General features: G+C 31.7%; 2 protein-coding genes across 2 annotated transcripts; both read left to right on the top strand.

The window, feature by feature from the left end:
* Nucleotides 1–1,537: 1,537 nt before the first annotated feature.
* Nucleotides 1,538–8,355, top strand: LOC117171710. The gene is made up of 4 exons (XM_033359266.1): nucleotides 1,538–1,549; nucleotides 1,660–1,812; nucleotides 2,368–2,550; nucleotides 7,331–8,355. The coding sequence occupies exons 2-4, from the start codon at nucleotides 1,683–1,685 to the stop codon at nucleotides 7,735–7,737; spliced, it is 720 nt and encodes a 239-aa protein (XP_033215157.1). The 5' UTR covers nucleotides 1,538–1,549; nucleotides 1,660–1,682; the 3' UTR covers nucleotides 7,738–8,355.
* On the top strand, nucleotides 7,832–9,096 carry LOC117171711. Its single transcript, XM_033359267.1, has 2 exons — nucleotides 7,832–8,527; nucleotides 8,629–9,096. The coding sequence occupies exons 1-2, from the start codon at nucleotides 7,856–7,858 to the stop codon at nucleotides 8,644–8,646; spliced, it is 690 nt and encodes a 229-aa protein (XP_033215158.1). The 5' UTR covers nucleotides 7,832–7,855; the 3' UTR covers nucleotides 8,647–9,096.
* Nucleotides 9,097–15,662: the final 6,566 nt, after the last annotated feature.

Consider the following 15,662-nt stretch of genomic DNA (forward strand, 5'->3'; position numbering starts at 1 on the left):
GCGCGCGCAACCCAGGCATTTATATCGTTTCCTACCATATTCACACGGACATAGACGTGTCATAGTATTGGACCACGTCTCGTTTCAGATCTGGGATCACTGGCGTGCACGTGCTGATTGCCGGTCGGTTTCACTCGCGCAGTTTTCGCTGCAACCAGTGATCCAAACTTTGGCATGTTGACCTAGTGCGCTTCCGCGACGCAGCGACTCTCATTAGTCGCTGCTGGCGCGCGATTCAAACCGGGTATAATTAACAATTATTGAAATTAGGCAACATAATTATTATAAATTATACATTATTATCAAAAATTACGCAATTTGTGATGTAAGTTTAGAAAAAATATCAACGAGTACTTTTTTAAACAATAGCATATTTTCTTTCATTTCAAAAGATGAATTTTTATTTAATTAACAAAGGTTTTTAAAGAACAAAAATGTTTATTTAACGAGTCGTATCTATACCGACATTTTGGTACGAATAGCCAAATTTTTTTGGTACTAGTAGACACTGGTTCTATTTTTATTATCAGCAATAATGATTTTTGTTCATTTTTTCTTATTATGAGCTGCATAATGTGACGTTTCTGAATTAAGAAGAACTGTTGTCAGCTGAAAACGTTATTTTCAGGTATTTATCTAGTATGATTATTTTTTGCAACGGAAATTTGTACATGGAATTATGCAAATATTCATATATAGTATAATAAATGTTAGAAATACATGAATTTAAAAATTATTAGGTGAAATATAAGTGAGTCTCGGGAACTGAAAAAAACAATTAATTAAAAAATATAGGTGTTTTTCTTTTTTTCTGGTCATAGATCACAATTTACAAAATTTCTGATATTAATGTACAATTTACAATGAGTGTATATTTAATTTCAATTATTGTTAATTATATCCAGTTTGAATCACGCGCCAACAGCGACCAATGTTGGCGACAGTTGGGATCACTGGCTGCAACTAGAAAAGCGGCGGTTGCCTCACGCACAAATGAGCCCTAAACTACGCGCTCCGAAAGTAGTGCCATCTAAAAAAGCTTATAACTCTCGATGCAGACAGAAATATTGCAACATTTAAATATGTCAATAGTTGCAAAAATATACATGTAAATGTAATAAAATTTGAGAGACATTTGCAGTAATGAATATCCCTATGCAGTTTGAAAGGAGATAAAGAAGGGAAACATAATATTTCATTTGCAAGATTTGAAATAAATGTGCACACCTCACGTGACTTGAAACTACGATTAAGAAATGTGCATTCACTTTGCGCTATTTTCCCTATTTAACCTGAGTGGCAAAATATAATAGTGCGCATATATATTTCTGTCTCACACAGCGCACAGATGTTTCTCAAAGCATTACGCGTGCGCCACCAACCATGGGGGTAGTGGAAGAGGAGGAACAGTAGAGTCTTACATTTATGTTTATATTATTTGTATTAAGATTAAGTGTTTTGATAAATTAAAGAGAATTGAAGAGGACTTAAAAAAGTTGTGAAAAAAGTGAACGACTTACAGTTTCTGAATTGATCACTGTGCACATCGGTCAGTACAATTTTGTATGTAAATTGCAATTTTGTGTATAAATGAAATTTTTTAGTTTAAGGTTATGTTTCGAAAATTTACCCTTTATATGATGAATTTTGTTTTTGGAGGTAAAGAAAGGAAGCCATTAGAAATGAGTGATGATAATAACTCACCACGGCAACCAAAGAAGCGTTGTTCTTACTTCTCTGATGGCCGTGAAGTTTTACATCCAGAAACAGTCCTACGACAGAGAATTGAGTTAAATGCTGCTTTAAATGCAGGTAATTTAAAATGATGGTAGCATTATATTTCAAATCTTAGTGCGTTTCTACCAGTAATAAAGCTGAGCATGTCTTTTACCCCTTTATTTACCAATTTTCCTAATAATATTGAAAATTAATACTAATTAATTACAATTTTTTTAATTTTTATATTTTTCTAGAGATAAAAAGAAGCATTTGATTTTTTTGAAGTATTAGATTTTTTCGTCCGCCATTTAAAACCCTTTAATAATATATCGTTAAATGACATAGACTATAAAAAAAGTTGTCAAGAAATTTCATTAAAATGTGGTATTCAAACTAAGACAAGTATTCAACTTTTTCCTTGGAAATCTGATAGAACTTCGATTTTTTTCCCGAATCCGTCCAAAAATATTTTTTAAAAAACACTTGAATGATGCCTGTTTTCGAACAATTTTGAAAATCTACATATATATTTTTTGACAAATTCTTGTTGTTGCCCGTTTCAAGTTTAATCAAGCTCTTGAACAAAAACTTCCCTGGGTATAAAATTTTAAAATAATTATTTAATAAAACGCATATAACTTTTTGCAGAAATATTAAGTCTCATTGTCGATACACTGAGTGTGGGAAGACATCCAATGCAAGAAGATATGACAGAAGCTCACTACCTCGATGCTGAAGAACAAGTCACAAGCAATGATGAAATGAATTATCATTGTGAACTGTCAAGCACAGAAGGGTCGAATGAATCATTTGCAGATACTGCTAATATAGGCAAGAACCTATTTTATTTTTCTAAAGTCTTGTCAGGGAGAAGATGTTTCGGAAGATTGATTGTTTCTAATATTGATTAGAAAAATATTGAAATGATGGTACTTTGTACAATTGCATAGAACATTTTTAAAACGCATTAACTTGAAAAAAATTACATTCAACTCTAATGATAAAATACTTGCACATTCTGAGGGACATTTAAAAAAATTAGGCTTTGGGTGGGAACTACTGTTCACGGGCTTTAATGCGGGTAAAAGTCAAATATGCAAAATTTCACAGAATTTATTTTTATTGAAATTTTTAAAAAAAGGTGGCAAAAAAAATTGAATTAATAACTTCTCAAAAGTTTTAAAGTATCAGATTCCAGAATGGATAATTGTATTGAATAGATTAGATATGATACTACATAGTACATGGATATATACTAATACTACGATATTGAATCAGAGCCGTAAGGGGGCGCATTTGCACAAATTGATAACTAAAAAGAAATTACAAATTTCAAATAAAAATATTACTATTTTAGGCGTCGAACTTATGGTATTATTGACCATTTTCCACAATTGTGTTCAATAACCATGAAAATATCTTACAACTATTTAGAAAAAAATGAAACTAATGTTAATATTTTCACAAATTGCTCACTAATGTAATTATTTTTTCACATTGCCTTCAAAAATATTTTTAAACTCATTCGCTGATGGGATTAAACAATAAATCCGCTATTTCAAAAACAAACAATTTTAAAAGTTATCATAATTGTTAAGATTTCACAAAATTTTAATTTTTAAAAGAAATTTTTGAGAATTATTACAAATTTAAAGATAACTAATGGGATTTTAAAGTAGTTCACGGCACTGGCAATTTTGTAGGATCTCCAAAGACTTTATGGATTGACAAAAGTTTATTTTATTTCAAGGAATTTGTAAAATTGTACGTTATTTGAGAAGTTTCCAAGAAATTACAAGATTTCAATGATTTGGAGGGATTCTAAAAGGTTATCAAAGATAACAAACTGTTTCAAGGACTTAAAGGGATTTTAGGAAATTTCAAAAAGTTTCTGGAAAACTTCAGGGCGTATAAATGAAATCGAATTTTATGGGACTTCTGAGGGGAGAAAACTATATGTAGTGTGTTTTTGAAAAATACAGAGGAATATAAAGAGAGTTAATAGAACTTTTAGAATTATCAAGGTGGCCGCTGGATCAGGAAATGACAGTCCATTTATTTCTTCACCGGAAATTTTTGCAAATTTTTAGAAGAAAAATATAGCCAATCACTTGAAATATTACAAATTTCATATTAAATGATGTGATGTAATTTAAGACAAGTTTGATTTTAACTTTTTTTTCGACGTTAAGGCCATGTGAGCGTAAGCTCAAAAACTTTGTGCTCATTTTTTTAAAACCCAACTTACGCCCACACGAAACGCGATATCGAGTTGAAAGTTTGGGAAGTTTAATAAGAAACTTCAACGAACGTTTTTCCAGTCCTAAATTTTAACAAGAGTAAGAAAATTTTTTTTTTGTTACTTTTTTTTTATTTTTCTCATAATTATACAAATTTAGGACAAGACAAACGTTTCTTAGTGATTTTCATTTCATTTCCACAATTTTCAACTCCATATCGCGTTTCGTGTGAACATAAACTGGATTTGAAAAGAATTGTGAAAAAACTTTGAGGTTACGCTCCCATGGCTTCAACAATAAGTTTAATTATTAACTTTTTAAATTTTTAGATTATTTAATTCACCATGTGTACTTCTACAATATTTGACTTAACGAATTCAGCGTGGAATCATGTTTTTTAAACTACAAATAAATAACTGTTCAGTTTTTAAAAACTTAGAATTTGCAGTTTCGCAGTTTAAAGTTGAATGCTTAATGTTGAATGCTTTCATTTTATACGTGTAAATTATTTAGCGTTTGAATACCAAATTTCTGCATTAAAAACGTTTTATGCTTCAAAGTAAAAACTTTTGTATTCAAATTTTTAGAATGAATTTTTATGGGTAAAAAAGATCTACTTTCGCTCCACTTTAAAAAAAATTTGAATTTAATTATCGAGAAATGACCTACAATCCCCCCTCACAGCCAACTAAAATACCCTTCTAGAAGTAATCGACCAATTTTCGAACAAAAATAGAATAGTTAAATTTTCAGTTGAAAAAATTAATTAAAAAAAAAAAATGAATTTTCAATGGAATAGTTAAATACAGTAATGTGCAGCTACTTTTATAAATGAAAAATCATTCATGTCCAATTTTACATAGCAATTAAAAAAAACAATTAACCAAGCTCTCCAAAAAACTCTATGACTTTAAAAAAAAATCCCTGCGATTTTCAGGGTTTTCCAGCTTATGCAAATCATTTTTGTTAAGTTTTTCAATCTGAAAATCATGAGTAGATACCAATATTTTGGTACTAAAGATGCTTAATTAGGTTTAAAAGTCTGTCGCCGAAGTTATAATAAATACATTCTTTCAATTTAAAGATGGAAGTAAGCACTGAGCACTTAATGTCTAATCTCTATAACCGATATTTTATTTACAAACGAAATGCAGCATTAATTTGAAAAATAATCGCGACATGAATAAAAACTTTAGCGGTTATGTTTCGCGACAATGTTTCACGAAAAACAAACGCCGGCCCCATCAAACTTAAAAATGTGCGTACTGGGCATATCCGCAAAGCGCGTCCCCATTCAGAATGATAAATTTTGGACTCACAATATTACATTATATTTTTAATTATTTTAAGAAATTAGCTATTTCTCAGGTTCAAATTAATTTCTTATTTCTATGTGAATAACTTTTGTTAATATTTATCTGTATAGTTATTAATAGCATTTAATGATTTCAAATAGATCCACAATCAAGTAATCACAGGTGAATCTTTTAAAAATGCATTTATAATGACCTTTCATACTGAAGCACACAGAATACTCTGGGATTCTTTACCGAAAGGAAAAATACTGTTTTTAAATTAGTTTCTAGCGATGTAGTTCAGGTTCAGGAAATATTTAAAACTGATGCAATGTGCTATTTGTCTACGGTTCACTTAATTATAGTTCCCGATGAACTAGTGCGATATTTTTTTAGAATTACATAAAAAGAAAATAATGAAAACTTAGTCTCGATAATCGAAGTGAGCGAAAAATTAATATTGATAAATTGTCATGAAAATAGCTACGTTTTCGATAATAGGGTCATCGCACAAAAAGAAATTATTTATTTTTTAATTTAAACTTTAATTATAAAAAAGATAATCATTTTGACTTTACCTGATTTTATGGATTTTACTAGATTTCAGAGAGCCTTACAATTTTCGTTAGTCTTAAAGATATTATAGATTTCAAAATGTTTTGCAGAAGTTTATTCCATTTTTGCAGAATTAGTAGGGATTTCTCAAGATTTAGTTTCAAAGTGAAAATGAAAAAATGTTAAAAAGACGGAATCATTCTTCTAACGTTAGTATCGACAAAGTTCCGGATAGGACCGGATAAGATTCCGTCAGGCAAGTAATTTGATTTTCTGTTTTCAATGTCCACTTGGAAGGCGGATAGAGCCAGATAGACAGCCGCTTTCAGATTTAACAAGAACAGCTTCTGGATTAAAAATTGTTTAAGCTTTACATTTAAAAAAATTGTAATTCAAAGAAGTTCAACTTGAGTGCTTTAATTTGTAGTTTATTTTGGAATGTTTTAAAAGAAAAAATGTGAGCCTTAAAAGATCGAATTTTTGAATCTACATCATCGAGAAATGACCAAACATTTTTTCCAACTAACTAAAATGACCATCACCCTGATTATAGAAAACTTTAAAGATTAACAAATTTCTGAGAAGTTTCAAATTATTTCGTAAGATTTCAGAAGCTTCAAACACTTTGTAGATTTCAAGGAAGTTTATAATATTTGAGGGATTCAAATATTTCAACAGAAATTAAACGATTCTATGGGATTGCAAGGAATTTCTATATATTTTAAGGGATCAAAATCAAAATTGTATTTCCCAGAAACTTGAGACGATTTCAACAGAGCTTACAGGAATTAAAAAAATACCAAATTTTACAAAGGTTTTTTTCTGATTTTTGAATTTTATGAGATATTATAGAGCCAAAGATTTCGTAATTTTGTAAGGAATTTTGAAAGATATTATAGAAAATAAAAAACTTCAGGAAATCTTCTAAATTTTTTTTTAATTTTAAGGAATTTAATGAGTTTTGACGTTTTTGAGGGTTTTATAAGAATTTCGTAGTATTTCAAAAAATTGCAAAGGATTTTAAAAAGGTTTCTACGATATTAGTGTTATTTGAAAGATTTTAAGGGACTCCAACGAATTTCTAGAGAAATTTAAGGAATAAATGAAATGAAATTACGAGTGATTTCTAGGGATTTCTGAGGAATTAAAGGATTTCAGAGATTTCAATGTATTTCACTAAATAATGGGATTTTAAAGGCTTTCAAAAGAAATGATAATATTTCAAGGAAGTTCTACTGATTTCAAGGGATATAACAAGATTTACGAGTTTCAGTGTATATCTTTAAAAAAATTAAAAAGGATTTCGCAAAATTTTTTAGGAGAAGTCTGCCATTTCCACCTTCAAATTTTTTTAACATTTGCTTGTGAAGCTATTTAATTTTTTTAAAGAGGGGAGGGGGGAATGACCCATTTAAACCAGGCGCAAAAAGGCTAGTTACGGCTCTGTATTGAATCCTTCCTGTTTGAAAAAGCACCATTAGCAAGTTCTTTAATTTAATTTGTTATATTTTTCTTTTACAGATACGCCCATGAATTGCAGTGGAGAAAATGTTATGCCAGAACTTTCTGATCCGGATAAAAGGGCTAAGCGTGTAAAATCTATTCAAGAAATACCTCGCAATCTCGACCCATTTTCAGATTCTTCAGATGACAGCGAAACCGATAAATTCGAAAATGGCAGCATATCACAATCATCAAAATTAGTAAAAAATTTATGTGGTCCTTGTGCTGCATCTTTATCACTTTCACAGCAATTGGAATCCACCAGTGATACTGTTTCTGAAATTTTTAATTTGCAAGAGCTCAAAGATTATATACTGACCGACGCTGAGAATATCATGTTTCAAGAATCTGGTATCAAGATTTGGGAGGTAATTCTGATAATTTTTGGTATTTCAACACGATTCCATCAACGAAAAGGAAATTAAAAAAACACGATACTATTTGTAATACATGTTTGCGTAAGATTACATTATCGAAGAATTCACCCTACTACCATATTTTCTATCGATAGACGTAAAATATAAAACCATTTCCTTATTGAAAATGGAAATTGTTAGGAAAGGTTTGTTAAATAATTTAAAGAATGCTAATCCTACTGACTGCACTGAAGGAATAATGAAGGATGTTTACGATGGGCTTCTGTATAAAAGAATCGTTGCGCAAATGAAAGATGACTGCGTACTCTTAACGTTTTCATTCGCCACAGATGGGGCACCCTTAAATGAAAGCACCAAAACGTCTTTTTGGTCAACGCTTTTAGGTATTAATGAACTGCCTCCACAGTTACAGTTCAAGTATCCCTTGTTAGCAGGTTTATGGATGGGGGTAAAAGAACCTAAACCTGAGATAATGAATCTTTACATGGAATCGTTCGGATGTTCTTGGTGTTACTCTGAAGGGCAACATTTACATGGCTCAATGAGATATTTGATGGAAGAACACGAACCAGCTAAGAGAAGTCACTACAAATATTTGCTGGACATGGACGCTGCTCAGAAGATCAGACAATCGTCTCTGAAAAGGGAAAAAGTATTGTCAGTAAATAAGGATAAAGAAAAAGAAGATGATGAAGAAAAGGATGACTGTGAAGAAGCAGAAGCACTTACAACTTCAGATTCAAATCAGAATCCGAAAAAGAAGCTACGAAAGAATGCTAAAACAATTAGGGGTGTGAAGGGATTTTCTGTTTTAACGGATTTGCAAGGATTCGACATGGTATGGGGGTTTTTTTAGAGATAATTTGCATGCTGATTTAATTGGGGTTGTACTTCAATTGTGGATTAACAGGACTAATTTACACAGTCCGGTTAATTTAGCAAAGCAACAGCAAGTGACGGTTAATGAGGAACTGATGAAAATGACTCCGCCTCAGGAGGAACAACGACTTATAAGACCTTTGACTTCGGTAAAAGGGAAATGGAAAGCTTCCAAATGGCGCAGCTGGTTACTTTTTTATGCAATCCCTTATTTAAAAGGAATTTTAGATGACTATGCTCTGCAATATTTTGCTTTATACTTCAAAAGTCTGTATACACTCCTTCAAAGTAGTATAACTGAAGAAGAATTCCAGAAAGCTGATTACGATCTTCACCAATTTGACTACTTTTATGAAATTATTTACGGTGAAAAGTATATGACTTTTAATGTTCACACTTTGAAGCATTTAGTTAACTGTCAGATGTTGCAGACCTGTTTGGGCAAACTTAACCTATTTTTCATTATTAAATCTTTTTATAACGTATAAATTCGAAAAATATTCAAATTTATATTTATTTATATTTTAATAATTTATTTAAACGCCTTGAAAAATGCATCAAAAAAATCTATTCAAATGTGTGAATTTAAATAATTTTAACTCTAGAGATGCAGCGTTGAATTGGTTAGAATTAAAATTTCAGCACTTATATTTCGCATGAAGGAATTAAAACAACTTATTACACACACTTTGTGAACTAATTAGAAGGAATTAAATGAAATTAAAATATGACCACTTCTTAGGAATAAAAAATATCTCAGTGAGGTGTGTTACCGGTAAATAGTGGGAAATAAATATATTGAAAATACGTTCTCTTTGGGAGAATAGAAAACCGTGTGGCGTTCGCTATGAAAATAGAAGTAAATAAGTTTCGGAGGTATGTTATTCTAATGGTGGCATTTTAGACAGATGGAAAAATCGCGCATTCAAAATATAAGAATAATCTTCACTTTTGCGTTGAAATCTGAAAATATTAATTTTTTCTCTATTCTACGCTTATTACCGGGCCTTGCATCAGTAATGGTTCAATCTCCTAACATATTGCAGTATTGCGATTCATTGTTTTCCAGAAAATAGAGAGCATCATTCTGTCGTAGCGCAGAAGTTGTTTTAATTGGAAACGGATCACTCAACTCGAGCTTTCCTTTGTCTGAATGCAATCAGGTTCTTGAATTTGACCGATGCATATTTGTTGACATGGTAGTCAATTCTGGGCAGTACAATAGGCCAATAAAATCCGACGATACCGTGTTTCGTCTAAAAAACAATAAATTTGTTCAAATATTACGTTCACTTCACTGTGACAGAAGTGCTTTATTAGAAGTCCTGTACCTGAATGTTAGTAAAATAGTTTTGAGTTGCACAGAACAAGGCGCTCAACGTACTGCGTTTGATGATGTCGATCTAAATCGTTTATTTAAAATAGGAAAACGAGGAGATAAATATATTATAAAAATAACAGACTTGAAGGAAAAGTGTGTATATTTGCAGCTGGATGTTGTTACTTACCTTTGCACGTTACCTAATCGGTTTGAAATTGAATAGCAAACAACGGCTATCATTATTTACTATGGCATAGAGCCGCATAGAGACATCTAGGAAATCGTTTTCGGACTTAAACGAAAACATTCTCCTAGTGTAAGTACCGAAATAGTTCAAAATAGGGCTGGACAAGTTCTCGTCAGGCAAATAATTCTATTTTCTATTTCCGATGTTCGCTTCAAATGCGGATAGATCTAGATAGAAAACCGTTTCCGTGTTTAGACCAAAACAGTCTTCTAATGTAAGGTTCGACAGAGTTCCAGATAGGACCGCATAAGATTTCGATGGCCAAATAATTCAATTTTCTATTTACAATGTTCGCTTCAAAGTCGGATAGATCCAGATAGAGAACCGTTTTTAGACAATCGAAGTTCTCTAATTTAAGTTCCGACATAGTTCCAGATAGGGCCGTATGAGGTCTCGACGGAAGAATAATGCAATTTTTTGCTTACGCCGTTCGCTTCAAAGCCGTAGAGAGCCGGATAGAAACCCGTTTTTAGACAAACGAAAACATCTTCTCATTGAAGTTCCGACAAAGTTCCAGATAGAGCCGCATAAGATTTCATCAGGCAAATAATATTCAATTTTTTATTTCCGATGTTTGTTTCAAAGCCGGATAGACTCAGATAGAAAAATGTTTTTAGACAAACTAAAACAGTCTACTAATTTAAGTTCCGACATCGTTTCAGATAGGGCCGCATAAGATTTCGTCGGGCTAATAGTTGAATTTTTTGTTTACGATGTCCGCTTCAAAGCCGTATAGAACTGGATAGAAAACCATTTTCGAACTTGGAGATGAAAAGTTTTCTAATTAAAGTTCCGACAAAGTTTCATATAGGTCTGTGTAAGATTTCGTCGGTCAAATAATTCAATTTTCTGTTTCCAATGTTCGCTTCAAAGCCGGATAGTTCCAAATAGAAAACGGTTCTTGGACTTAGATAAAAAGAGATAAAAAGAGTCCCGGAATTTGGAGTTTCTCTTGTCCTAAAATAATATAATTTATATTACATTGAAAATTGTCAAGATCTGCTATAGCCTCAATGACTGTTTTTTGCGCGCTGACACCATATGCGTCAGAGATGAAATTAGAGCTATATGTTGACATAAATGAGATTTTTAGGACTTTTAATATAGAGAAGACAATAATGTATTAAAGAGAAATAGTGAATAAAGCATGAATTTATAAAAGAGGTGAACTTGTACTATATCTTCACTCGTCTTCTGAAATCTGATGGAGGAAGAAAAAATCTGAAAAACAAAAGCGAATTACGAATTCGATTAAGTGAACACTTTAAGAATATTCAAGAATTGAATAATCTAATAAACAAAAGATCTGAGTTTAATTTTTGATTGAAAAAGTTTGAGTCTGTTAATCTTAGGGACAGAAATGGATTTTTCTAAATTAAATAAAGCTACTAACATGATGGTGCTAACAAATAAGCTGAAGGATCTTATTGTGGGTGGCTTTTATAAAGTTTCCAACTTGAGGCGAGTTTAAACCAAATACGGACCTAGGATTGTTGCTGAAATTAAAAATAGCTACATAGTGTTTTCTACCTCAACGAATGGTTCAAGTGTTCGATGAAAATTCAGCGTTGCTTGAAGATTTGAAAAAAGAGGCTACTGAGAAGTAGGTTTCCATAAAGATTGAATTAGTTTTTAAGGGTGTGGGTGTAGTTGATGTTTGAATAATCAATATGTAATACATATAATTTGGATCCATAGTTTGCGAAACAAGCTGTCATTTGACTGGATGTTGATAAAGACAGAAATTCATAATCGTGTATCAAATACATGAGCAGCTATCATCGAAGTTGCATCGTTCTCAGTAAAGAAGAAGATTGTGAAGTGTTCCAAATTTTGTTTAAACTTTTTGAATTATTTTTTAACGGTGAGCAATTTAATCTAAATTGTAATTTTATTAAATGTGAAAAATGTTAAATTACGTTTTGGATTATGTCCCAATGAAAATGTTATTTCATTACAACAGCCAGGAACAACTCATTTATATTATCCGTTTCTTTTGCAATACTCTGTAAACTTAAAAATTGTATAATACATTGCTTTTATGATTTGTTAGTAGAAACATATGTATATAAATTAGATGATTATTAAAACTATAGATGAGTCACTACGAGATACAAAATCTCATGTATACTGAAAAAAAAGTTGAGAGTTATATTCTGAAATAATATCAATTATTAAATAACAAGATGTATATAGAACTTCATTTAGTTATTTCCACGCATTTTCCAGAAATTGTTACATTTAAGATGGAATATTCAAGATGAAAAGTTATTACAAAAAGAAAATGTTTGAGTTAACAATGTTAGGAAATAATTTTAGTATAACAAAAACAAAAATGTGTAAACATGTATCTGTTCGATGGCACTGTTTTTAAATATAATTATTACTTGTATTACTTGTGTTATTATATTTTTATTCAAAACTTTTACTCGGGTGAACCCGGTTTTACATCATTACCACGGACTAAGTCAAGTGACTGTTGAGATGAGAATGTTATAAGTAAATCCAATACGGTGTTTGAAAGCTCCTGCGATGATGTTGTAGGTATACAATTCCGAGCGGCCGTGAGCGTTGGAGGTGACAACAGTCACCTCTGGATAGTAAGAACCCAATATAAGATGTAATCTTAAGTTTCTCAATCGGACATTGCTATATATCTATAGAAAGGCATCCATTTGTTTAAGAGTTCTAGGTTTAGGGCAAGTTGTTGATGTATATTCTCTCTGAGCCATTAAGCGACAGCCATCAGTTATGCCCTTCGTGGATTCGTTGGTATCTCCACATATTTGGCACCGGTCAACCACGTCTTGATGTAACACGTGTTTGAGATAATTCCTGGTGCTGACAACTTTGTCCTGTATCGCAATGACGAATCCTTCCGTCTCTGGATACAGAACACCCTTTCTTAGCAAAATATTAGATGCCTCACTATTCACTTCATTTTTATCTAAAGTTTTGGGGTGCTCGACGAATGGTACTGTAAAGTCCAACATTTTGTTTGCTGTTAAAATAATCTTTGTGACATCGACCACTTGTTGCAATTTCTGGGTTGAACTAGCGTACAGCTTCAGGTCATCCGTGTAAAGAAGATGGGTCACTTGATGACTATCCTCATTATCAGGAATTCTGAACACATGAGACATGCTGTTAGTGTTTTGCTCAATGGATTTAATGCTAAACAGAATCATAGCGCGCTGAAGGAGTCTCCTTAAAATATATCCGTCGTAAAGCGTATTGCTCTAGTTATCCTTGGTTGTCCACGAGCAAAATACTTGATTCTTGTTCCCCAGAGCCTCATCGCAGGACTTAGAATGTCAATAATGTGTGGGCAGATTTTGTAAAGTTTTAAGACTTCAAGCGAATAGTCATACAGCACGGAAGAAAACACTTGTTTGTAGTCAATGTATGCCATGTGTAAGTTCCTTTGATGCTTACGAGCTTGAGTAATAGCAACATCGTCCATAGTGATTACCCAGAAAACACGTTCTGTAACTGTTCCAGATCAAAAAAGGAACTGTGTTCTATAAAAATTGTTACAAGATGGTGTCGAAACTGTTATAGAACAAACAGACAACAGTGTTCTAGAACTCTGTGACAAAATTGTGACAGAACTGTTCTCGAACTATGTGACAGCACTGTTCTGTAACAGTTGCTATGGAATTGTTTTAGAACAGACAGATCACAAACGTTCTATAATATTTGTTTCAAGTATGTTCTCGAACTGTGCCGTAATAGTGTTATATCGAAGTTCTAGAACCCTGTTACAAGTGTGTTCTGGAACGAATTAGGAACAAAGATTAATAACTATTCCCCTACACTTATACGTCATTTTTTTCGAACTGACCAATCACAGACGTTCTGTAACATTTTTTCCAAGTTTGTTCTAGAATTGTGCTGTAACAGTGTTATATCGAAGTTATAGAACCCTGTTACAAGTGTGTTTTAGAACAAATTAGGTACAAAGATTAATAACGGTTCCAGAACAGTTGTTACGTAATTGTTCTAGAACTGACCACTCATAGACGTTATGTAAAATTTTCTCTAAACTTGTTCTAGAACGTACAAATAACTTAGAAATTAAAAAGAAATTAAAGTGCCGAGAAATAATGGAGTTTTGACGAAACACAGTTAGGAAATTATGCCTCCAAGATTTTTTTGTTTAATTTGCTACCGATGTCCTCAATTAATTACATAAATGATCATTTATGTTAGCATAGCCCTTAAATGTCCGAAAAATGTTAATTTTCTTTGAAAACTTTATCAACATTTGCAGTGAAAACCGTTACTATAACCTCGAATTGTACAACAATTTTTTATCTTCTTTAAAGCCTGGTGATTTTTAATTAAAAATAACTATTTCCGGTGTGAATGGCTAAAAATAACCTGAATTCATGAAAAAGTTGTGAAACTTCTTCGAAATATAATTTAAAAAAATTCAAAATAGCCATTTATGACGAAAAGCACTGACTTAATCCAAACATTGATGGAAACTTAATCAAATTCTGATATCGTACATTATTCACTATTATATAATATGTTGAACAAATAATTATTTCATCCCAGCTTTAATAAATAAGTTCGTATATATTAATGTGTCTAATACTCATGATGGTAGAAATAAAAAATCATGATTCATGGGTAAAAGATTTGACACAAAAATATTAAATTTATTATTTGAAGTTTGAATCTTGCCGCTTTGGGTCGTGGTTCGGCCGTAGTTTAAACTATGAGAAATAATTAAAAAATGGTTTCGCCTGGTTTCGCGAGTTCACATTTTGGCCGCATTGAAAAAATGGATGGCGTATTGAAGCGCAGCGGATCCTAATCATCGACATATAGAAATGGACCGGTAATGCTGTGGGGAGAACGGTATTGGCTCTAGAGAGAGAAAAAATTATGAGATGTAGACCTATCTCTTTCTAGATAAAGCTGATTGGTCGAGAATATTTTCGTTGGGTGAAGTTTGGCGCACCACAGGACCGTGCTTTGTGTCGCGAGTGCCCCAATAATGTGACGTTTATCGCACTTTTCAGAAATGATTTATTTATAATTTATTTAATTATAATTTATTGTAAATAAATATAAAAAAGGGTGGCAGTCTGTGTAGTTTGTGGGTATTGCCAAGACTTTTATATGGGGATATGTTTTCATACGTAAGTAAAGTTATTGAATATAGTAAAATAAAAAATGTTACAACAAAAATAAAACCTCAAAATATGAAGTTTTGTACCTATACAATACGAGTGGTTATTTTTTTATGTCATAGAAATATTGCTCAAATTTTTCACAGTTTTTGCATTATTTTTAAACTCACAAAACGATTATTATTGTAGCATTTTCAATCCAATTTCAAGAAGAATTTAAGGTTACCAAGTTTTTAAAATAATCTATCTGAAACAGGTTATTTTACATGAATGTTCTTTAAAATTCAATTTATTATAACTACAAATTTCTAATGTATTGTTTATCTTTTTTTTTTAATTAACTGTATAGAATATTTAAGCAATACCCGGGGTCACCAATTCA

Source organism: Belonocnema kinseyi, chromosome 4 (genome assembly GCF_010883055.1).
Source record: "Belonocnema kinseyi isolate 2016_QV_RU_SX_M_011 chromosome 4, B_treatae_v1, whole genome shotgun sequence".
NCBI classification, from domain to species: domain Eukaryota; kingdom Metazoa; phylum Arthropoda; class Insecta; order Hymenoptera; family Cynipidae; genus Belonocnema; species Belonocnema kinseyi.